This window comes from Schistocerca piceifrons, chromosome 2 (genome assembly GCF_021461385.2).
Source record: "Schistocerca piceifrons isolate TAMUIC-IGC-003096 chromosome 2, iqSchPice1.1, whole genome shotgun sequence".
NCBI classification, from domain to species: Eukaryota; Metazoa; Arthropoda; class Insecta; order Orthoptera; family Acrididae; genus Schistocerca; species Schistocerca piceifrons.
In genome coordinates this window covers 536,281,054-536,307,063 of record NC_060139.1, presented here as the reverse complement: position 1 = coordinate 536,307,063, position 26,010 = coordinate 536,281,054, and the positions used below count along the sequence as shown (strand labels likewise).

The 26,010-nt window shown below is 39.0% G+C and overlaps 1 protein-coding gene across 1 annotated transcript in view; it reads left to right on the top strand.

Moving 5' to 3' along the window:
- LOC124777608 (probable tRNA N6-adenosine threonylcarbamoyltransferase, mitochondrial) overlaps positions 1-26,010 on the top strand; it is a 100,010-nt gene that overhangs the window by 29,913 nt on the left and 44,087 nt on the right. The window contains exons 3-4 of the mRNA XM_047253069.1: positions 16,159-16,283; positions 22,520-22,648. Coding sequence (XP_047109025.1) covers positions 16,159-16,283; positions 22,520-22,648 — 254 coding nt within the window. The remainder of the gene's footprint in view (positions 1-16,158; positions 16,284-22,519; positions 22,649-26,010) is intronic.

Sequence of the window (26,010 nt, the reverse complement as noted above, 5' to 3'; positions counted from 1 at the left end):
TGTAGTATATAGTCCTTCTATAACTTATTGATGATATTTTTACTTGTGTCTCTTTTTAGTAGATAAAGATTTACATATTTTGAGAATACATCCACAGATACCAACACGTATTGTACACCACCTCAACCTGTGGGCAGTGGGCCGAAAAAGTTGATAGCAAGCAGCTCTCCTGTTTTACTGGGCAAGAGGTCTTGCATTTCATCCTGTACTGCCACAGCATTATGTTTCACATGCTGACATCTTTCACAGCTAGCCAACTGCCTTCTGACTCTTTTTGCCATATTATTGAAATATATAAACTCCTGTATAATTTCTGTACAGTTCTGGGCTCTGTAATGTCCATGACTGTGATGGATATAGTCTATCAACGTATCAACCTGCTCATCAGGGAAAAACAACTTTCAATTTTCCTTATCTTGCTTTTTACACCTAAATAAAACTCCCCTACAAAACTTGTAATATCTTCCCATTGTCTCATACCCTTTACATCCTAAATTCACGTAGTGAATTTCAGGCTTTGGCTCCTGTTTTGGAGTTGCCCTCCAAATAGATCCTAAATTTCTGAAACCCGAACACCAAAGCCAAGAATTCCTTTTTCAAGATCCCATACATGTGTTCATGTTTTAAAAATATCCAGGGAGCGAATGCTATTGTCCTCTGTGCCACTGCCCCATCTTGTTGTGAAATAGCACAGATTCCACACCAAAGTCTGAGCTGTCATAGGCAATGCGAAAGGGAGCGACATGTCTGGGTAATATAATATTTTGCTATTACAACGGCTTTTCTTTATTGCAGCAAACTCCTCATCACAGTCAAGTATCCAGTTCTACGAAACATTTTTCTTTGATACTTTACACAGATTTGGAGTGTTCATATTATAGTTCCCAATGAAATTACACAGCCCCATGAAAAATTTTAACTGCTTTTTGTTCTTGGGCCTCGTACACTCCACAGTGGCGTTAGTCCTGTCCCTGTTCGGCAGTAATCCTTCAGCTGTTTACTGATGGCCCAAAAAAGTTAATTCTGCCTGCATAAATTCACATTTACTAAGTTTGAGTGTCATTCCCCCATTCTGTAATGCTCTCATCACCACTTCTAACAACAGACAGTGTTCGTGACATGTACTGCTAGTGGTCAGTATATCATCCACATACACTGTATGCCTTATAATCAATTCACTTCCAAATATATGATTTAATGCTCTAGTAAAATCAGCAGCTGATATGGACAGACCAAATGGAAGGACCCGAAACAGGAACCAGAAAAGCTGTATATTTTCTGCTTTCTTTGGCAAGTGGCACGTGCCAGAACTCATAGCTCAGATCCACACTTGACATTACCATTATGTTATTGAATTTTAGCAACAGATCATTCATATTTTGTGGTTGGTCTTTTTCTCTAACATTTTATTTAATCTCCTTGCATCTGACATTATCTGTACACTTCCACCCTTCTTCCTACCACTGCAACTAGATTACTGTATTCATTCTTTCCCTGTCATAATACTTTCTATTCCAACATTTTTTGAATCCTCTCTCTTACTGCCGCTTTGTCCCTAACTGCAGTAAGGAAAGGCCTTACCGTAATGATACTATGAGATGTCATCTTCAGTGAATACTCAAAATTCACTACCTCTCCTGGATTATCTGTAAACATTCTCTGATATTTATGCAAAAGTTCGTCCAGTTGAAGCCTTCTCTCTTCTGGTGAGTTATGCTTTCATTTTCCTTCTGCAAATGTGTCATCACTTTACCTCCCTATATTTCATCTTTAAACTTTATTATTTTTCTGTACCCACCAGCATTAAAATCCAAAATGCTGTCCTACACCTCAATATTATACTTATATTTATACAGAAAATCCATGCCAAGAATGTTGATTGACAATCCTGAAATAAAACAGCACACACTAAAACAATAATTTTCCTTTCTGATGGGCTTACAGCAGGCCCCAGTTGCAGTCTTGATCTTTATCCACTTACAGTTAGCTCTACTAGAGCCGTACTTCTTATTCATTGCCAAAAGGATTCAGACACAGTTGATATATTTGAGCCAGTATCCCGCAGTGCTTCAGTTTCAACATTCCCCACAATTACCTTAACAACAGGTTGCACCTTCTGCACCTTTTTTACTTTTAACTCAGTTTCCTTCATTAAATCAGCCTCAATTTTCTCCCTGTTCTCTTTATCCATCATATATGCATCCCAACACCTGTTCCCATATTCAATCTCCATTTCGCCTTTAAATAAGTCATTAAATATTTCACTTGCATTCTCACCATCCAATTCCTAAACCTTTCTAGCTACTTTTCATTTCAACTCCTTCTATTCCCCTGGCACCATCTTCCGATGAACCTTTGCATATGACACCAATCACTTATCGAGCAAGGTGGTGCAGTGGTTAGACACTGGACTCGCATTTGGGAGGACGACGGTTCAATCCTGCGTCCGGCCATCCTGATTTAGGTTTTCCATGATTTCCCTAAATCGCTCCAGGCCAATGCCGGGATGGTTCCTTTGAAAGGGCATGGCCGACTTACTTCCTCATCCTTCCCTAATCCGATGAGACCAATGACCTCACTGTCTGGTCTCCTTCCCCAAAACAATCCAACCAATCGCTTATATTATACTCATGCTCCTCCTTCCCCTTCCATTCATTGTTAAGATCCCTACTTAGAACCACATGACTTCCATCTTCCCTGTATACAAATGTTTTCACATCATTTACTAAGCAGATCTTATCGCACCTAATATCTGCCTCACCACCTCTCTCCTCCTCCAGTTAATTATTAATGCAACTGATATCACCTTGTACTACCTTCGGTGCCAGCACATTTACATCTTTCACACTTACTAGACCATTGCCATATACATCATCTGCCCCTTTTGTGATAAACTCATTAACAGTATTCAAAGAACTATTGGAATCTACTCCACCAACACTGTCAGTAATACTTTTACTTATTAGATTTATAACAGGCTCATCTCCAATTTCCAGTCCCACATATCTTCCAGTGTGGACAAACCAATGCTATTCTCATACCCTCTATGCTCCACCATCTCGTCTCTATCAAATAACTGCCTTATGTAATACAGTTCACTATCACTCACATCACTGATACCTCTCCCCTTTTTAAATTTATTTTCCTATTCAATTTCATAAAAGATCCTCACCTATCCATATTACCCTGCACTGCATCCATACGGCATATGGCCAACTCCCTACTTTCCCTCTCATTATGTTTATTATATGCTTCTCTGGTCCTATTTACAGTATAGGCTCTAGCCCCCCTGCGGACCTTAAGTGAGGCTCTGTCTAGTTTTCCATTCACCTCCTTTGAAATTCCGCTCCTTGTGGTCCCCTTTGCCTGTGTTTATTTTCATTTCTTCCAGGTGTATAGTTCAAGGTTTCTTTCTTCTCTCTCCCGCCTGTTTCTCCAGTCCCAGTCATTGTCACTCTGCTCATTCCTAGTACTTGACCAACGGTTCACATTGTCATTGAAGTTATTTCCATAATTGTTGCTCTTATTCTGATTTCTGCTACTTTCCTTGTGTTCTACCAATTTTGGTTTATAACACAGTGCTCTGTCTGTGTCCTCAACATAATTCAAAAACTCTTCCACTGAATCAGTAGGGCTGTGTATTAGATCCCATTGCAAGTTTTCTGGCAGCCTTCTTTTTAATGTTGATATTTCTGTTAATGTTTGCTGAGCGCTTTTGGCAAGCGAAGTGCACTCATGCGTTGTGAGGCAAACTGAGCAGCTAGCTACGTGATAGAGAAGTAGCGGCTCTGGTCTAATAAACTGACATATGGCCAGGAGAGCAGTGTGCTGACCACGTGCCCCTCCATATCTGTATCCAGTGACGCCTGTGGGCTGAGGATGCCACGGCGTCCAGTCGGTACCATTGGGCCTTCCAGGGCCTGTTCATATGGAGTTTAGTTTTATTTCTGTTAGTTCCCCTAATGGCCTATCTAAATGTATTATTTTGCAGAGTTTCCTCACACAGACTTCTCTCATAGTTTCTCTACCACTTCTGTAATTTGGCCCATTTAAAAAAACATTTTGCTACTTTTATTGCTTGGCCTGTCCCCAGTATTTATGCAAGAACATTGCTTCAAATTTCTTATAGTCTACAAATTCCTCAGCAAGTTGATTAACCCAAGTCTGAGCTGGTCCCTCCAGCCGTCTCTTTACAAACTTTGCTTTCGGTTCCTCATTCATGCCTATTATAAAGCTATCTTTGCATGTAACCAAGAAATCTACTGCATAGTAACTATTTTCACCAGTGGATGGCTTGATATTACTACCAATTGCCATGGGACACTCTATCAACATACCTGCCCACCCAGCTGCTACATTACTTATGGTTTTCTTCAAATTGTCTATCTTTCCTTGAATAATTTCCACTTCTCCTTTTAACTTTTCATTGCTGATTTTTATTACTGATTCTAGTTCAGCATTTGTCTGGAGTTCATATTGCTTGCACTTCTCCTCCTGTGCCTCAGTTCACCCCTCAAGTTCAGATATTACAGTCTCTAGTTCCCAGCTCCTTTTCTATTTTGTCTATTTGTTTGATGACCTCTTCCATAGTTTTTCATGAGTTTCTAGTTTATTTTCAAGTTTCACAAACCTGCTCTCCAACAGCTCAAACTTTTGATTTATTGCATTTATTTTATCTCCAAGTTCAGTTTTTAAACCACCAATTTCAGATTGTATACTTCCAAATTAGTTCAGATTCTACATTTTCCAATTTTGAATCTAAACTTTCAACTAATTTCTCATTCAATGCGTTCAATAACTGAGTGAGTCCACATCCTGGTACCCAACCACACTCCTTTAGGATACTAGGGCTCCTACAATCACTCCTAATATCCTTTGATCTGCATTCACTTGAAAGTTTCTGCATCTCATCAGCATACCTGATGACTAACAACACAAGTTATATAATGGAACTGATGCTTGTACTTAACTTGTGTCTGCTGCACTATCGACTGTTACTGTGACGTGTTGAACGGGCGCTGGCATGGTGCAGAGACTCAGGCCATGGCATAGCTTGGCCGCCGTGTGGGTTTGTGTGTGGGCTGGGGAAAGGCATGGAGATGGCGTGGAGACGAAGAATGGAGACACTCACCAGCCCCGGTATGGTCAACGGTGTCTCTGCATCTGCCACATGGGCAGGTAGTAGCATGAACACGGCAGACCTATGAAATTCACGTGAACCAATGGTGTCTCAAATTCTTGAAAGCGTGTCGCACGAGATATTGCGGCATGAACTGGGTTCATGGTGCAAAGTCTCTTAAGCTGCCGCCCATTGTTCCAATAATATTCATATATACACAATGATTGCACTGCCATACCGTTACTGTTATGCACTGTGTATAGCTGTGAGCCCCCACACTAACTGTTCACTGACCTATACATTTAGTGAGACACTCGATCCAGAAATACTTGTGAAGTGGAAAGGAAACAGTCCAACTCCAGACGAGCCCTCAATTGCAACATTACCAACGGTTAGCAGTAACTACTGCTGCTTGCAGTCCAGAAGAGGGCGAGTGCACAACCTGTTAAATGGCTTGTCTGCACAGGGATTTTGTTGCCCATCTGAGCTCTTGATATACAAAGAGCTGCTTTTCTTATCTTCAAATATCTCTTCAATTTTCCTATAGGCATTATTCATCTTTCCTCTAGTTATATATGCATCTACATCCTTACATTTGTCGTCTAGCCATTCCTGGTTAGCAATTTTGATTTTCCTGTCACTCTAATTTTTTAGACATTTTCATTCCCTTTTTCCTGTTTCATTTGCTGCATTTTTATATTTTCTCCTTTCATCAGTTAAATTTAGAGTCTTCTGTGATATCCAAGGATTTTTACAAGGCCTTACTATTTGAACCTCTGCTGCATTCACTATTTCACGCCTTAAAGGTATCCATTTAACTACTACTTTATTTCTTCCCCCTGTTCTAGTCAGTTGTTGCCTAATGCTCCCTGTGAAACTCTCAACAGCTTCTGGTTCTTTCAACTCTTCAGGTCCCATCTCCTGATTTTCCTACCTCTTTGCAATTTCTTCAGTTTTCATCTTCAGTTCATAACCAATGAACTGTGATCAGAGTCCACATCTGGCCCTGGAAATGTCTCGCGGTTCAAAATCTGGTTCCAGAACCTCTGTCACCAATTATATAATCAATCTGAAATCTCCAGATGTCTCTTCCACATATACAACCTTCTTATATGATTCTTAAACCAAGATTTTTGAGTCATCAGTTGTCTGACTGGTTTGATACAGTCTGCCATGAATTTATTTCTTGTGCCAACCTTTTCACCTCAGATTAGCATTTGCAACCTACACCCTCAATTATTTGCTGGATGTATTCCAACCTCTGTCTCCTTCTATAGTTTTTACCCTCTACAGCTCCCTCTAATACCATGGGAGTTGTTCACTGATGTCTTAACAGATGTCATATTTTCCTATCCCTTCTTCTTGTCAGTGTTTTCCACATATTCTTTTCCTCACCGATTCTGCGGAGAATCTTGTTATTCCTTACCTTATCAGTCCACCTTATTTTCAACATTCTTCCATAGCACCATACCTCAAATGCTTTGATTCTTTCCAGTTCCAGTTTTACCACAGTCCATGATTCCCTACCATACAATGCTGTGCTCCAGACTTACGTTCTCAGAAACGTATTCCTCAAATTAAGGCCTATGTTTGATACTAGTAGAAATGCCCTTTTTGCAAGTGCTAGTCTGCTTTTTATGTCCTCCTTGCTTCATCTGTTGTGGGTTATTTTGCCACCTAGGTAGCAGAATTCCTTAACTTTGTCTACCTCATGATCCCCGATTCTGATGTTAAGTATCTTACTGTACTTACTTCTGCTACTTATCATTACTTTTGTCTTTCTTCACTTTACTGTCAGTCCATATTCCGTACTTATTAGACTGTTTGTTCCATTCAACAGGTCTTGCAATATTCTTCACTTTCATTGATGATGGCAATGTCATCAATGATTTTTTATCATTGGTACCCTTCACTTTGAATTTTTGTCGCACTCCTGAACCATTCTTTTAGTTGTATCATCCTACTTCAATGTATTGATTGAACAGCAGTATCAAAAGGAAACATCCATGCCTGGCACCCTTTTTAATCTGAACATTTCATTCGTGGTCTTCCAGTCTTATTGTTCCTCTTGGTTGTGGTACATGTTTTATGCACCTTTCCCTTACCTCTATTTTTCGAACATCTTGCATCATTTGATGTTGTTGAATGCTTTTTCCAGGTTGACAAATCCTATGAACATGTCATGATTTTTCTTAAGTCTGCTTCCATTAGCAACTGCAATTTCAAAACTGCATCTCTGGTGCCTTTGCTTTCCTAAAGTCATGCTGATTGTCATCTAAATAATCTTCAGTTACCTTTTCCAGTCTTAAATGTATTATTGTTGTCAACAACTTGGAAGCATGATCTGTTAAGCTGATTGGGCGATAATTCTTGCACTTTTCAGCTCGTGCTACCTTTATAATTATGTGGATGACATTTCTCTGAAAGTCTGATGCTATTCACAATATACATAAATGACCTTGTGGATAACATTGGAATTTCACTGAGGCTTTTTGCGGATGATGCTGTAGTATATCGAGAGGTTGTGACAGTGGATAATTGTTCTGAAATGCAGGAGGATCTGCAATGAATTGATGCATGGTGCAGGGAATGGCAACTGAATCTCAATGTAGACAAGTGTAATGTGCTGTGAATACATAGAAAGAAAGATCCTTTATCATTTAGCTACAGTATAGGAGGTCAGCAACTGGAAGCAGTTAATTCCATAAATTATCTCGGAGTAGGCATTAGGAGTGATTAAAAATGTAATGATCATATAAAGTTGATCATCGGTAAAGCAGATGCCAGACTGAGATTCATTGAAAGAATCCTAAGGAAATGCAATCCGAAAACAAAGGAAGTAGGTTACAGTACACTTGTTGCTTGAATATTGCTCACCAGTGTGGGATCCGTACCAGATGGGGTTGATAGAAGAGAGAGAGAAGATCCAACGGAGAGCAGCGCACTTCGTTACAGGATCATTTAATAATCGTAAAAGCGTTACGGAGATGATAAACTCCAGTGGAAGACTTTGCAGGTGAGACGCTCAGTAGCTCGGTACGGGCTTTTGTTGAAGTTTTGAGAACATACCTTCACCGAGGAGTGAAGCAGTATATTGCTCCCTCCTATGTATATCTCGCGAAGAGACCATGAGGATAAAATCAGAGAGATTAGAGCCCAGATAGAGGCATACCAACAATCTTTCTTTCCACGAACAATATGAGACTGGAATAGAAGGGAGAACCGATACAGATACTCAAGGTACCCTCCACCACACACCGTCAGGTGGCTTGCGGAGTATGGATGTAGATGTAGATGTAGATATATTACAAGTCTCATACATTCTACACACCAACTTAAATATTCACTTTGTTGCCACTTCCCCAGTGATTTTAGAAATTCCAGTGGGATGTTATCCATCTCTTCTGGCTTACTTGCTCTTAAGTTGTCCAAAACTCTTTTAAATTTTGATTCTGATAATGGATCACTTATCTATTTTCCATCAACTCTAGGTTCATCATCTACCATGTCGTCGGCCAAATCTTCCCCCACATAGAGTCCTTCAGTGTATTCTTTCCACCTGTCTGCTCTCTACTCAGCATTTAACAGTGGAATTCCCATTGCACTCTTAATGTTACTGGACTTGCTTTTAATTTCACAAAAAATTGTTCTCACTGTTCTGCACGCTGAGTCAGTTCTCTTTTTTTGTAAGTGACTTGTATTTTTGTATTCCTGAATTTCCCTGTATATTTTTGTACTTCCTTCTTTCATCAATCAACGGACGTATTTCTTCTGTTACCCATAGTTCCTTCTCAGTTACCTTCCTTGTACATAGGTTTTTCTTTCCAACTTCTGTGATTGCCATTTTAGAGCTTTTCATTCCTCTTCAACTGAACTGCCTGCTGACCCATCTGTTACTGCAGTGACTAGAACCTCAGAGAACTTCAACTCTTTGTTACTTAGTACTTCCATATACAATTTTTTAGCGCATTAATTTCCGCGACTAGTCTTTTAAACTTCACACTACTCTTCGTCATTACTAAATTGTGATCTGACTCTATATCTGCTCCCGGGTACTCCTTATAATCTGATAGATGATTGCAGAATCTCTGTCTGACCATGACGTAAGCTGGAATCTTCCCATATCTCCCACCCTTTTCCAAATATATCTCCTTCTATTGTGATTCTTGACCAGAGTATTCTCTATTACTAGCTGAAATTTATTGCAGAACTAAATTAGTCTTTCTCCTCTCTCAGTCCTACTACGAAGCCCATATTCTCCTGTAACCCTTTCTTCTACTCCTTCCCCTACAACTACATTCCAATCCCCCCATGACTATTAGATTTTCATCTCACATTATGTACTGTATTACCCATTCAATATCCTCATGTACTTTCTCTTCATCTTCTGTTTGTGACATACCTGAACTGTCACTGTTGGCATTGCTTTGCTGTCAACAATAGCTGTTACCCGCTATTATAGAAGTGGTAAAAGTAGATAAAGAGTCATCATATGTGTCAGAACAAAGTAAATTTCAAGCCCACTAACATTAATGAACACTGGATGAAACATCCCTCGCTTGTAGTACTGTAACACTGGAATTTTACTTTTAGTCACCCAACCCTTTCACAGAATATATTTAAAATCTCAACAGTTTCATTTAGGTTTGATAAAAATATTTAGAGACTTATGTGCAGAGACACTGAATGCTCCTTTGAGGATACTTAAATTGCTAATGTCCGCCTTTTCTTTACTTTGTGTAGTATTTTCAAGTGAAGGTAGAGAAATCCAATAAAAATCCACCAGCAGCTTGTTCTTACGCCCGTGTGTCTTCAATGACTTACACATCTTACAAATAAAGCTTTAATAAGCAATTTTGTATTGCAGTGTCTGGTAAATGAGTTGTCATTGCTGTGTTAAGGACTATTCATTCAATTGAAAGGCATTACCTGATGATGTAATGGTGGTGGTGAAAGTAAATAATTTTTTAAGAGGTTGTTAATTTAGCTAACTGTGGTATTGGTAGTAATGTGCGATGTTGTTTATGATGAAAGTGCCATTCACAAAATGGAAACCTCTGTTCACAGATATAGAAAATGTTTTTTAAAAGTTTGTGAGAGAAATGTAGTTTTTTATTTTATTGAGTAGCTTTTGCTATACATATAAGGATTGGATCCAAGTACACATTTGCTTTGACAATTTTAGAAAATAACAATCACATACAATAATTAATTATCACATGTATATCATTTTTAAATACAGAAACACCATACGTAATTACACATTTTCGTTCTACTGTACACTCTGTCTGGATAAAGTTCAGTACTGAAATATGGTCTCCCGGCTGATACACAAAGTTGAAATATGCTCACTATTTTTTATTTACTTAAATTTGGCATATTTCGTGACAGTACCTTTTCCGTTAGATGTTTACAAGGCGATATTGGTCTTGGCTTCAGTTGTCTAGTGGAAGTATGATTCCACAATGCATCTTTGTCGGCTGCAGAAATGACCTGGTTCAAAGTGTTTGCCTCATTTTTGGTGCTTCAAATACCATTTCTTCGAATGTAGTTTCTTCTTAAAGTTTATAAAAAAAATAGTAACATAATTCAAAATTATTTATGACGGCGACCTGCACATTGTTCTACCGTCAACACACACCAAGAGTTAACTGCCGACTGACTATAGTCAAAGACGACTCCAGTGTCAAAGACATTTTACACAACACACAAGCTTCCACTTGTAATCAGTCTCTTTGCTATTCTTCGGCACATTTACTAATAGTAATCAATATGCTTTCACTCTCAAAAATATAAGTAAATTAACATATAATAAGGCAAATTATAATAAAAAATTCTGACAAAAAATATAAGAAAACATTTACAATTTGGTATTGACAAATCCGGTAGAAAAATAACACATCTCCCAGATCCATTACAGTACCAACATGCCATACTTAAGTACACATTTTGAGTCTTCTGTCATTCTGCTGATGCACATTTTAATTCTATTAGACATTTAGTTATTTCCAGTTTTTTGCAATTAGTACGAATTCACTGACAATACGAATTATTTAGGAGTATAGGAGACAACCCACAGAAATGCAGAAGCGCTGCATCATTGATAGGTACACAACAGAAGGTATAGAGCTTTGCTAGCTTTTGGCATGAGATTACTTTTTCTATCCTGTAGGAATGGAAATGAGCGTACGGCATTGTGGGCCGGGAGTCCCCCCATTCGGGGAAGTTTGGCCGCTGAGGGGAAGTACCTATTGCATTCAATGCCAGATTGGGCGACTTGCATGTTGAAGATGGGGATGAAATGAAGATGAGGACAACACAACACCCAGTCCCTGAGCAGAGAAAATCTCCTGCCCTGGCCGGGAATCGAACCCAGGCCCCTTGGGTTGGCATTCTGCTGCGCTGGCCACCCAGCTAATGGGGGCGGACTATCTTGTAGGAAAGCACACACACACACACACACACACACACACACACACACACACACACACACACACACATATATATGATGCAATAAAGGAAATTATTCAGATAGTTAAGGGAAACAAAAATTTAATAGTCATGCGGGGACTGGAATGCGATAATAGGAAAAGGCAAAAGAAGGAAAAGTCGTAGGTGAATATGGACTTTGAGTAAGGAATGAAAGAGGAGACCATGTGGCAGAATTTTGCACAGAGAATAATTTAATCATAGCTAACACTTGGTTTAAGAATCATGAAAGAAGGCTGTACATGTGGAAGTAGCCTGGAGACACTGGAAGGTTGCAGATAGATTATATAATGGTAAGACAGAGATTTAGGAACCAGATTTTATATTGTAAGATATTTCCAGGGCCAGATATGGACTCAGACCACAATTTGTTGGTTATGAACTGTAGATTAAAGTTGAAGAAACTGCAAAAAGGTAGGAATTTAAGGAGACGGGTCCTGGATAAATTGAAAGAACCAGTTGTTGTAGAGAGTTTCAGAGAGAGCATTAAGGAACGATTGGCAAGAACAGAGGAAAGAAATGCAGTAGAAGAAGAATGGGTAGCTTTGGAGACATGAAATAGTGAAGGCAGCAGAGGGTCAAGTAGGTAAAAAGACGAGGGCTATTAGAAATCCTTGGGTAACAGAAGATATATTGAATTTAATTAATGAAAGGAGAAAATATAAAAATGCAGTAAATGAAGCAGGCAAAAAGGAGTACAAAGGTTTCAAATATGAGATCGACAGGAAGTGCAAAATGGCTAAGCAGGATGGCTATAGGACAAATGTAAGGATGTAGAAGCAGATATTACTAGGGGTAAGATAGATACCGCCTACAGGAAAACTAAAGAGACCTTTGGAGAAAGGAGAACAACCGCCTTTAATATTATGGAAATGGAAGAGGATATAGATGAAGATGAAATGGGAGACATGATACTGCACTTGCTTGTTTTTGAGTAGTTAAACATAGTTATTTTCGTGGAAAAAGCCATTTCACAAAAATGTTTGAATGTTGCCATGAACTTATCATATTTCTCCTTGGCATCATTACAATCATATACATCTTTCCAACTTTCACCCTTTAGGAGAGAACAAATGTATTCCACATTTTTACTGAAATTCCTTACAGCGTGTCACATTCTATTGGGAATTGAGTCTCATGAAATATTCATTGCAAGAATTTGAGCATTGTGGCCACTAAAACTCGTGTTTACAACTTGTATGTTATAAGCATATTTGCGCGTATTTATCAAGATTTGATCAATAATAGATGCAGAGGTTAGTTAATTCATGACTGAAGGAAGGTAGTTTTGCACATTGAATGAAAATAGCTAGAATCATGCTACTGTACAAAAAAGGAGATCCAATGTGCTCTTACAATTCCAGACCAGTTAGTGTTCTAGCTACTTTCTCAAAAGTTATTGAAAAAATAATTTACATTAGATTTAAGTCATAGTTTGAAAGAAATGGCATCACAAACACCAGACAGTTTGGGTTCCAGAAAGGAAAATCAACAGTTTCAGCTGCATTTGAATCTATAAATATATTCTCAGTGGAATCAGACCAAGGCCAAAATGTTTTTGGTATATTTTGTGACTTATCTAAAGCATTCATTCTGGTTGACTACAACATTTTAATAAGAAAACTTGACCACTATGGGATTAGAGAAACAGCTCTCACTATCATTAAATCATACCAGTAAAACAGAAAACAAGCAGTAGAAATACAGTCCAAACAAAAAAATATTTATTATGATTTCAACAAATAAGTCACAGTGTACCACAGGTTAGCACATTAGGACTTCTGTTGTTCCTGTTATATATGAACATTTTCCTCTAAACACTCAAAGTGAAATGATTTCACTAGAATAACCACTGACACAATTTTGCACAATACCATAACAAAAAACAAAGTGGCACTTTAGACTACCACTCAGGAGGCTGAAACCAATAGGCAAATTTTCAGTAATAAGAAAACTAAAGTAATATTGTTCAGGAATAACAACAGAAGAAAAATAGAGGAATCTTTACAGTTACAAGTACTGGATATAAATGTAGTTCAAAACACACAATTATTAGGTATAACCATAGATAGTGTTTACTGTGGAAAGATTGCATTGTTACTATAACCAGCAAACTAAGTTCCACCGTATTGTTTTCCAAAACATTAAACCACTATTTCTCATATTTTGATGATCTTATGACTAGTAATTGTTGTGGTCTTCAGTCCAGAGACTGGTTTGATGGAGCTCTCAATCCTACTCTACCCTGTGCAAACCTCTTCATCTCCGAGTGCCTGCTGCAACCTACAGCCTTCTGAATCTGCTTAGTGTATTCATCTCTTGGTCTCCCTCTACGATTTTTACCCTCAACACTTCCCTCCAATACTAAATTGGTGATCCCTTGATGCCTCAGAATGTGTCCTACCAACCGATCCCTTCTTCTAGTCAAGCTGTCCCACAAATTCCTCATCTCCCCAATGCTATTCAGTACCTCCTCTTTAGTTACATGATCTACCCATCTAATCTTCAGCATTCTTGTGTAGCACCACATTTTGTATGCTTCTATTCTCGTCTTGTTTAAACCATTTATCATCCATGTTTTGCTTCCACACAAGGCTACTACACTCCATACAAATACTTTCAGAAACGACTTCGTGACACTTAAATGTATACTTGATGTTAACAAATTCCTCTTCTTCAGAATTGTTTTCCTTGCCGTAGCCAGTCTACATTTTATATCCTCTCTACTTTGACCATCATCAGTTATTTTGCTCCCCAAACAGCAAAACTCATCTACTACTTTAAGTGTCCCATTTTCTAGTCTAATTCCCTCAGTGTCACCTGATTCAAATTAGACTGCATTCCATTATCCTCATTTTGCTCTTGTTGGTGTTCATTTATATCCTCCTTTCAATACACTGTCCATTCTTTTCAACTACTCTTCCAGGTCCTTTGCTGTCTCGGACAGAATTACATTGTTATCCGCGAACATCAAAGTTTTTATTTCTTCTCCATGGATTTTAATTCCCACTCCAAATTTTTCTTTTGTTTCCTTTACTGCTTGCTCAATATACAGATTGAATAACCCTTCATGCCCCTTGGCTCTTATAATTGGCATCTAGTTTCCTCACACACTGTAAATAGCCTTTCATTCCCTGTATTTTACCCCTGCAACCTTCAGAATTTGAAAGACAGTATTCCAGTCAACAATGTCAAAAGTTTTCTCTAAGTGTACAGTGCTAGAAATGTAGGTTTGCCTTTCCTTAACCTATGTTCTAAGATAAGTTGTAGGGTCTGTATTGTCTTGTATGTTCCAACATTTCTACGGTCCAAACTGATCTTCCTCGGGGTCGACTTCTACTAGTTTTTCCATTCGTCTGTAAAGAATTCATGTTAGTAGTTTGCAACTGTGACACTTATTAAACTAATAGTTCAGTAATTTTCACACTTGTCAACACTTGCTTCCTTTGGGATTTGAATTATTATATTCTTCTTGAAGTCTGAGGGTATTTCACCTGATGGAAGAGTTCTATCACGGCTGGATCTCCCGAGACTATCAGTAGTTCTAATGGAATGTTGTTTACTCCTGAGGACTTGTTTTGACGTAGGTCTTTAAGAGGAGTAAAGAGAATCTCGAAGGGATCTCCATGTTGACTACAGAGTTAGATTTTCCTTTGTAGTATGTCACAATTGATTTAATTTGTGTAATTTATTTATCTGATTAATTAATTTAACTGATCAATTAATTTTTAAAATAATTCCTACCTCAACTGCAATGAAAACAGTATCATTTTGTGTGTACTATAGGCTGGATAACTACACTGTGTGTGTTACCGCAGGCTCATATTTTCAGCTCTGCTTAATGGTGCTAACTTTGCACATGCACAAAGCAAGGTGAGAAACATTACAGAAATTAAATGGCTCTTTTTAGTCTCTCGCTCTCTCTCTCTCTCTCTCTCTCTCTCTCTCTCTCTCTCTCTCTCTCTCTCTCTCTCTCTCTCTCTCTCTCCCCCCCCCCCCCCCCCCCCCCCCCCCTCTCTACTGTTCTCATAGCCAGCCACAATTCACTTTACTTGGCCATACTGTTGTTGCATTTATTTGTGCTTATGCTTACTTAAGATCTCTCGTATAGAAAAAATGTGGCAAAGTAGGCTCTATAAAAGATATAGAAATTCTTCTCTGGAAAGGTTAATAAACGAATTTTAAGAGGTGCTACTGAGTGGTAACATTCTCAGAGACTACTATTGTTTAAGCAACTTAAAGAGAGAACTTTAGTGCTCTGTACTTTTAACTTGGATTGGTTAATAGGTTCGTTCTTGATATAATTTTTTTTTTTGAGGGGGCGGGGGGGATGGGAGAGGGAAATCAGATTTCTGTGCCATGTGAGATTGTTCCATAGGTATTAGCCCATTTTTGTCTATCTTGGTACAACTAATGGTTTTTAGAAATGAGCTATTAATTTTGATGTTGTAATTACCTTTTTCATATACAGTTCTTCAAACTTATGTGAAGTTGACTGAACAATTCTGTTGTTATATCCAGATATTCAAATTCTTTCTAACTCTTTCCAGGACTTCCACTTTCACTGGTAGTTGGAATGAGTTATGGAAAGGAGTTATGCAGAAAATTTGCTAAGCCATTCATACCAGTGCATCACATGGAAGCTCACACACTCACAATACGCATGATTCGGAAGGTAATTTTCATTGTTTAGCCATCACAGAACATTTTGTCTGTTTCTAGTATTTTTTATATGTTCATGATATCATTTGTAAAGTAACTATGTATAAACAAATAAGACTGTTCAATAACTAGATTAATAATCTCTTTATGGTGTTAAGAAATATTTTCACATGGGCAGTTTGATTAGTAAGAATGATGATAATTTTTTGTTCTGAGTATACGAAACATAGTTACTCTAAAAAGTTGACAAGACCACGAAATACAGTAGCTGTAATTAATTTCCCGCTGATATATATGCTATATAATGATCCTGTTGGGAAGTTTCAGTCTATAAGTGAAGTTAGAGAGAGACATTTATGCTTAAGGAACTCTCCAGTGCTCAATATTTATTTTGCATACTAAGTATAGCACAATAATATTGAGATCGATATTGACAAATTGCACAATATGTTGAAGAAAACTGCTGAGTTTTAAAAATATTGGGTATTGAATAAGTTATGAAACACATTTTTTTTTTCAAAAAGCAAGTTGGTTTTATTTAGGATACCAATACACCAAATTATTTCCCATTCTTTTGGCTACAAAACTCTGTTTTCCAACATAAACTCCGTTTAATCCAGTGACCTTATGCCATCTTATTGGGAGGGCCTCTATGCCCCCATAGTACTACTCTACTACTTGACATCAGAGCCAATGTCATGTTGCACCAATAACCTCATAATCCATGTACTGTTTTCTGTGGAGTGCACTCTTCATTGAGCCATACAGATGAAAGTCGGAAGGTGCAAAATCCGGGCTGTAGGGTGAACGAGGAAGAACAGTCCAATGAAGTGAGCTCATCTCAGCTACACAGACTTGTGCAAGGCCTTGGATTGTCATGGAGAGGTTCATGCATTTTTAAGGTGCCAGACATGCTGAGGTAGTATCTTCAGTTTTCTGGTGTAGCACAATACACTTAAGAGTTGCGCAATGAGGGAGGATATCAAATGGAACAACCCCTTCAGAGTCCCAGGAGACAGTTGCCATGACTTTACCAGATGAGAGGGCAGCTTTGAATTTTCTTTTTGAGGAGAGGCAGTGTGGTGCCTCTCTATCAATTACTGTTTTGTTTCCGGTTCAAAGTGATGAACCCATGTTTCATCACGCTTGCCACAATCAGCCTCATAAAGCATAAGCAATTCTGCACAGCTAGTCCTTCATTGCCCATCATCTGTTACTTGGTGAGGAACCCAGCAGGCACCCACCTTTGAGTACCCCAATTGGTGGATGAGTGTGTCAGCACTACCATCTGAAACATCGGGTTGAGTAGTGAGGTGTTTTATTGTGAGTCATTGATCACATCGAAAGAGTGTGTCTGCATGTTTCAACATTGCAGGAGTCACAGCTGTGTGTGGCCGACGAGCAAGCAGGAGATCAGAGAGGTGTGCAGTACATTGTTGCGATGGTGACAGGTTGCCTTGCCCAATGATCACTGTACCTTTGTTCACTGTCAGGCCTCCGTAGACATTCTGCAAGCACTTATCAGTAATGTCCCTGATTGGAACTCACCTCCATTACAGACACTATTTTGAATGCTATGTATAGTGCTGCTACCTATCTGAACTTCATGAAACTATAGAGGCAGAAGTAGGAACAGTCCAGTACATCCTATGACAAATTCCACATTTTTTCAACCGAAATTGGCCGAGAAAAGAAATGTGTTGCATCACTTGTTGAAGCCCCTCATGTGGAGGATGGTATTGTGCAATATACTGCAGCTCTGCTAAAACACCAAATAACCCATTGTCCGCAATAACTGAGGATACTGAAGATCATGCTGTCATGGCAGTAAGCAGAAATGTTTATATTATTTGTAGCAGTTCTAAGAATTACAAATATGATCAGATCAGTTGTCCAGTGAGCACACATGTTTATTTTTCTTGCAACAGTTGTCACAGCTCAAACACAAGTTCATGTAATCTTACAATAAGTAATCAAGGATTAACTGTTTTATTTTATTTGAAACAATTGTTACAGCAGAAAAATACTTACAAGGGAACTTCCCCATCGCACCCCCCTCAGATTTAGTTATAAGTTGGCACAGTGGATAGGCCTTGAAAAACTGAACACAGATCAATTGAGAAAACAGGAAGAAGTTGTGTGGAACTGTGAAAAAATAAGCAAAATATACAAACTGAGTAGTTCAAGGGAAGATAGGCAACATTAAGGACGATAAGAACGCAGGAGCGCCGTGGTCTCGTGGTAACGTGAGCAGCTGCGGAACGAAAGGTCCTAGGTTCAAATATTCCATCGAGTGAAAAAGTTTAATTTTTTATTTTCAGTTTATGTGACAAACTCTTATGTTTTCATCACTTTTTTGGGAGTGATTATCACATCCACAAGAAAACCTAAATCGGGCAAGGTAGAAGAATCTTTTTACCCATTCGCCAAGTGTACAAGTTAGGTGGGTCGACAACATATTCTTGTCATGTGACGCACATGCCGTCACCAGTGTCGTATAGAATATATCAGATGTGTTTTCCTGTGGAGGAATCGGTTGACCTATGACCTTGCGACAAATGTTTTCTGTTCCCATTGGAGAGGCACGTCCTTTCGTCTACTGATAGCACGGTTTTGCGATGCGGTCGCAAAACACAGACACTAAACTTATTACAGTGAACAGAGATGTCAATGAACGAACGGACAGATAATAACTATGCAAAAATAAAGAAAGTAAAATTTTCAGTCGAGGGAAGACTTGAACCAAGGACCTTTCGTTCTGCAGCTGCTCACGCTACCACGGGACCACGACGCTTCTAATCTCACATAGTCCATTATATTGCTTATGTTGCCCATTGACTACTCAGTTTGTATATTTTGCTTATTTTTTCACAGTTCCACACAACTTCTTCCTGTTTTCTCAATTGATCTGTGTTCAGTTTATCAAGGCCTATCCACTGTGCCAACTTATAACTAAATCTGAGGGGGGTGCGATGGGGAGGTTCCCTTGTTAGAAGACAGTATATGTACACATAAATTATACAATTTACTTGTTTAATTTGTTATTGGTTGTTGTGATTTATGAATTTGTACTGCTTTGAATGAGCCCCTTGTTCACTGAAATATTCACTGGAAGCTTTTCAAACTTGTTTCCATGTTCTGCTTAATTTCTGCTTTTGTTTAGCAAGGCAACCAGCTCAGTCACAGTACAGGCGAGTCCCACTTCGTTGACTGCTGATGTGCTCACCCTGAAGGCTAATTTCTAACTGTTGCTTATTGGGCAATATTATTGTCCTGCTCTTGGCCCCATGCATTGATACAACGTTATCATGCCAATCATAGTTAGTTCTTAAAAATGGAAAATGTTTGAGACCGGAATAGCAAAGACATGTCAGGGATGCTCTGATGTGAAAGCTGTGGGGGCATTTGGTTGAATTGACAGGGTTTTGACTACCTCTAGTCATGCTTTGAAATGACGAGTATCCCGCCCACTATCCTCCTACTGTTGTATTCCGCCACAAACTGAACCTATGCAGTATTGTTGTCCATCCCTAATCCACCCCAGCTCTTAGCTGATTACCTTTATATGTGTTTTCATCTGCTGCTGCTTGGTGAGTCGATTTTTTTATCTGTCCAATTATATTTTCAAAAATTGATCATTTTCATTGATATATTCACTCACAATACTGCTAAATAAAATTTTAAGGCATCTTATATTTGGCCAAAACTGTTGTAGAAATTGCATAACATGTTGCATTCCCACATTGAAAGGCTACTCGAACTTTGAATCTTTTTGTATCTTTAGATCAAATTTTGCACAGCTTAATTTTATTCTGTAAGAAACATCGGTGCTAAAGTTCATTCAGATTGGAGACAAATCAGTTGGGGACCCTTGGTCCACTTGTTTGGATCTGGTGACTACTGGTGGAATATGCAAGGCAAAATCTATTAGCTCTGCTTTTCATGGTCCATTATTTTTTACATCTGCTGAGAATACTGTATAGGGCAATGTCACATGGTCTTAATATGCTGGATTATTGATTTGGAGAACCTCAGTTTGAATAAAAGTGTACCTACTGTAATTTTGGTACATCTTTCATCTCTAAATGGGTTTTGATGAATGCTGAACTGAGATTTTAGCAGTGAAGAAAGGTGTTTGTTTTGTGACATAATCAAACAGATATTAAACATTGGCAAAAGAAGGGAAAATAAAATGCATTTGTCTATCTCCCCTATTAAATCATTATCAAATTTTGGAAATTCCTTTTGGGAAACATTAACTGTTTTGTGATCAACCAGAAATTACACTAAAAGTGCAAGAAAAGCACTTGAACTTACAGAAAACAAAAGTGAACTCTGTGTTCTTAATGTAATATTATCCTGATAAAGGCATTCAAGCTGTTTTCAGTCTTGCAGTGAGTATGCATAATAGAATTATTATGTAAGTGAGGAACAAAATGTGAAATATTTTCTGCTTTAAAACATGCAGAGTAAAATGACTGAAGAAAGAATAAAGAATGAAACAATAATAAAGGTTAATATTAAAAGAAGTAAAGATGATATTAAAAATTGTGCAGATAGAGCACAAGGGAGAGTTAGTTATTGATGTAGTTGAATATGCTAAAGAACTTCATTAACTGTGAATTTTAGAAGATAGTTGTAATAAAATGTATTTTCTGATTGATGCACATTATATTTAATATGTCACTTTCATGCTATGTGTTTTGATTGTAAATATTGTGCTTTCTTTAGATTAAAATTGCTACACCAAGAAGATGACATGCTACAGAAGCGAAACTTAACCGACAGGAAGAAGATGCTGTGATATGCAAATGATTAGCTTTTCAGAGCATTCACACGCCAGTGGCGACACCTACAACGTGCTGACGTGAGGAAAGTGTCTAACAGATTTCTCATACACAAACAGCAGTTGACTGTTGTTGCCTGGTGAAACATCATTGTGATGCCTCGTGTACGGAGGAGAAATGCGTACCATCACGTTTCTGACTTTGATAAAGGTCGGATTGTAGCCTATAGCGATTGCAGTTTATTGTATCACGACATTGCTGCTCACGTTGGTTGAGATCCAATTAGCAGAATATGAAATTGGTGGGTTCAGAATGGTAATACGGAACTCCGTGCTGGATCCCAACGGCCTCATATCACTAGCAGTCGAGATGACAGGCGTCTTATCCACATGGCTGTAATGGATCGTGCAGCCACGTCTCGATCCCTGGGTCAACAGATAGGGATGTTTGCAAGACAACAACCATCTGCAGGAACAGTTTGATGACGTTTGCAGCAGCATGGAGTATCAGCTCGGAGACCATGGCTGTGGTTACCCTCGACACTGCACCACAGACAGGAGCGAATGCGATGGTGTATTCAATGACGAACCTGGTTGCATAAATGGCAAAACATAATTTTTTCTGATGAATCCAGGTTCTGTTTACAGCATCATGATGGTCACATCCGTGTTTGGTGACATCACGGTGAACGCACATTGGCAGCATGTATTCGTCATTGCCATACTGGCCTATCACCCGGCGTGATGGTATGGGGTGCCATTGGTTACACGTCTCATTCACCTCTTGTTCGCATTGACGGCACTTTGAACAGTGGACGTTACATTTCAGATGTGTTACAACCCGTGGCTCTACCCTTCATTTGATCCCTGCGAAACCCTACATTTCAGCAGGATAATGCAGGACCACATGTTGCAGGTCCTGTACGGGCATTTCTGGATACAGAAAATGTTCAACTGCTGCCCTGACCAGCACATTCTCCAGATCTCTCACCAATTGAAAACGTCTGATCAATGGTGGCCGAGCAACTGGCTCATCACAATACTCCAGTCACTGCTGCATGGGCAGCTGTACCTGTACACGCCATCCAAGCTCTGTTTGACTTAATGCCCAGGCGTATCAGGGCCGTTATTGCCATCAGAGGTGGTTGTTCTGGGTACTGATTTCTCAGGATCTATGCACCCAAACTGCGTGAAAATGTAATTACTTGTCAGTTGTAGTATAATATATTTGTCCAATGAATACCTGTTTATCATCTGCATTTCTTCTTGGTGTAGCAATTTTAATGGCCAGTAGTGTATTAATAACAGTCAGATTAAACACAATATTCTTTATTATACTGTCATAAATAGAGGAAGAACACTACTACTACTACTACGACTACTATTTAATGTTGTTTGGATGCATCTGTTTTTGAGAATGTTGTGAGTTAACATATAGTAACATCTTGGTATTTTCTCTGCAGGTTGATTTTCCCTTTTTAGTCCTTTTGATATCAGGTGGACATTGCTTGCTTGCAATTGCTCAGGCTGTTGACAAATATTTATTGCTGGGACACAGTATAGATGATGCACCAGGTGAAGCATTGGACAAAGTAAGTCTTGGGATTTTATTACCAGGTTGGTTGCACGGCTGTGAATATTACGTCAGTAATGGCCAGTGTTAAAATGTGGTGGCATGTCAGCAGGAAAATGATTAAGAAACAAATAAGAAGGAATAGCATAATTTATTTTAAAAAATCCAAATTAAAATTAGAAGCTTTTCGAATGTGGTGGTACCGGAAAATGGTGGATTAGATGGTAGCCTGAGTACCTAATGAAGAGGTACTGCAAGTTTAGGGGGAAGGAACTTTTGATACAACTGGACTAAACCAAGGGGTACGTTGATTGGGCATATGATAAGGCATCAAGAAATAATTAACTCGGTTACTGGGGGAAATGTGGGGGGCAAAGATTCTAAAGGGGGGGGGGGGGGGTCGAGGCTGTAGTACCCTAAATTGGTTCAGTGACAATATTATGAAAAGGATAGATTGCTAGTCACCATACAGCAGAGATTTTCCATTGTCTTAGTTGGTTTGAGTAGGATGCAGATTGTGGTGGTAATACAGAGGTGAAGAGACTTGAATAGTCTACTGTGGAGGGGACTGATGACCTCAGATGTTAAGTCTCATAGTGTTCAGAGCCATTTAGTCTACTGTGGAGAGCTGCATCAAACCAGTTTGTAAAGTGCCACCAACGCTGCCGCCGCTGCCGTTGTCGCCGCCGCTGCCACCACCACCACCACCACCACCACCACCACCACCAACAACAACAACAATAATAATGACAAAACAACAACAACAACAGTTGAATCATTGCTGCAAGTTTTCATTTTAGTTTATTCACTGTTTTGAAAATGTTTGAATGTTTCTGAACAGTACTCAGGTATCATTTAATGTACGTTAGGTGCTGGCTGTGATGTCATGGTGTAATCTAGGTGTTTAGACAGAGAGTTCTGTTAGCTGTAGACTGACATCTTTATGAAATGGTATGATGTAAGGCAATATTTTTTGGAGAGGGAGGGGTGGCAGATGTTCCATAACATCACAATTCTTCCAGTAGAATCTGTAACACAAATGTTATAACTTCAAGTTGAACAAGTATATTTCAAGGAAGATGCAATACATGAAAGTCACAGATCAAGTAAACAGAGTAAGACGTGTATACACTTTAACAGTCAAATCATAACCCGACGGTTCAATCCCGTCTCCGGCCATCCTGATTTAGGTTTTCCGTGATTTCCTAAATCGCTTCAGGCAAATGCCGGGATGGATCCTTTGAAAGGGCACGGCCGATTTCCTTCCCCATCCTTCCCTAACCCGAGCTTGCGCTCCGTCTCTAATGACCTCGTTGTCGACAGGACGTTAAACACTAAATCTCCTCCTCCTCCTCCTCAAATCATAACCGAGTCCAAGTCTAGCGGCCGCTGGCTGGCTGGCCGCTTAGGTGGCGCTGCTGCTGCATGGCTGGCAGACAGCGTTGCATGTAGAGGATGTGCGTAACTGCGCGGCGGCACTTTGAAAGATCGGCGAGTCACAACAACAAATATTGTTGTTAATTATTTGATTACGTACGTACATATCAGTGATCATGGATCCAGAAGATCATGTACCAACAACCTTACAGTGTTTCTCCACAGATGGTAATCTTGTGCACTTTGGATCCAGTTCTCATGGATACTCGGCTGCTGAAGGTCTTTCTGCAGTTCATCCTCCCATCACTTCCTTGGTCTTCCAACCAAACCATCAGGTTTTCCCATAAGCACAGCTTTGGTCTGGCAAGTGTCTGGACTGCTGGCAGTATGCCTAGCCAGGATTATTCTCCACACTTTCATTTCCTGGACGATGTTCATTTGTTTCATCAGGTCATGCAGTTCTCAGTTCTTTCTATGTCTCCAGTTGTTCTCTTTGCAGATTGCTCTAAAGATCTTTCTCAGGACTTTCCATTCAAAGATCAACAGGTTCTCTTTATACTTTTTGTGGTGCTTAAGGTATCAACAACTCTCATACTATCACTGTATTACAGGCTCTTAATTCTGTTCTTAACTGACAGATTTTTTGATGAAATGATCTGTTTTAGACCTATTGACAATACATTGATTAATTTCTTGTTATTATGCCTTTTGTATTAGGTGCCAAGGCATTTAGAATTTTCCGCTCTGGTTGTGTTCCATATTCCTTACTATGGCTGGGCATTATTGAAGGCTTTTATGAGGACTTCTATCATTTCAGTCTTCTTTGCATTAATCCTCAGTCCAATCTTACTGGTTTTCTTTGCTAAGTCCCCTAAGATTTCTACCATCTCATCCTCTGAATCCATTATGGCTGCAATGTCATTTGCATATTGTAATAATTGTGGTTTTCCATTAAGTTTCAATCATTTGCATTCTCATTTCATTTCCTGGATTACTTCCACCAGGATAAACTTGGAAAGCAGTGGTGACTGACATCCTCATCTCACATGAGTTCTGATGCTGAACTTTTTGGATAGCTCCCCCTGGCATTTCACCATGGACTTTGCCTCTGCAGTATACACCTTCACCAAGTTAATTAACTTTCTTGGTATGCAAAGCTCCCTCTCCGTGTTGCACCTACTTAATCTGTTCATAGAAGTCTTTGAGAAATCTGCAGATGTTATTAGGAACCTATGGTTGAGTTCCCAGCACTTCTCCCAGATTTATACCACAATGAAAATTTGACTCACAGTTGCTCTTATGATTACACATTTAAAATTGGATAAAGGTGAATAAAAGCTCAGAGAATTTTAGATTCATATTGCTTACACCATATCCAGGTGGTGAAACAGATAGAATTGAAATCTTGGAAGTGAACAGAATAATGTGTTGGGTTTGGTGGCAAATTGTATGCCTCTAAACTGTAAAGGTTGTGGAATTGAAAGTTGGTCAGATCATGGAATTTTTCACTCTGCCTTTAATCTAGCCTTCAGCTCTGAGTGATGGAAAGATTCACCAGGAATTGGCACCTGGTTCAGATTTCATGTCAAACATGAGGTCCCCTTCTTCTGATAGTATTACTGCGGTGTGTTAGGGACATGCAAGTTGCTTAAGTGGTATCCAGTTGAATGACTTGCACTATGCTATTGAGAAAGATTAAGAAAAGGCAAACCTACGTTTCTAGCATTTGTAGACTTAGAGAAAGCTTTTGACAATGTTAACTGGAATACTCTCTTTCAAATTCTGAAGGTGGCAGGGGTAAAATACAGGGAGCGAAAGGCTATTTACAATTTGTACAGAAACCAGATGGCAGTTATAAGAGTCGAGGGGCATGAAAGGGAAGCAGTGGTTGGGAAAGGAGTGAGACAGGGTTGTAGCCTCTCCCCGATGTTATTGAGCAAGCAGTAAAGGAAACAAAAGAAAAATTCGGAGTAGGTATTAAAATTCATGGAAAAGAAGTAAAAA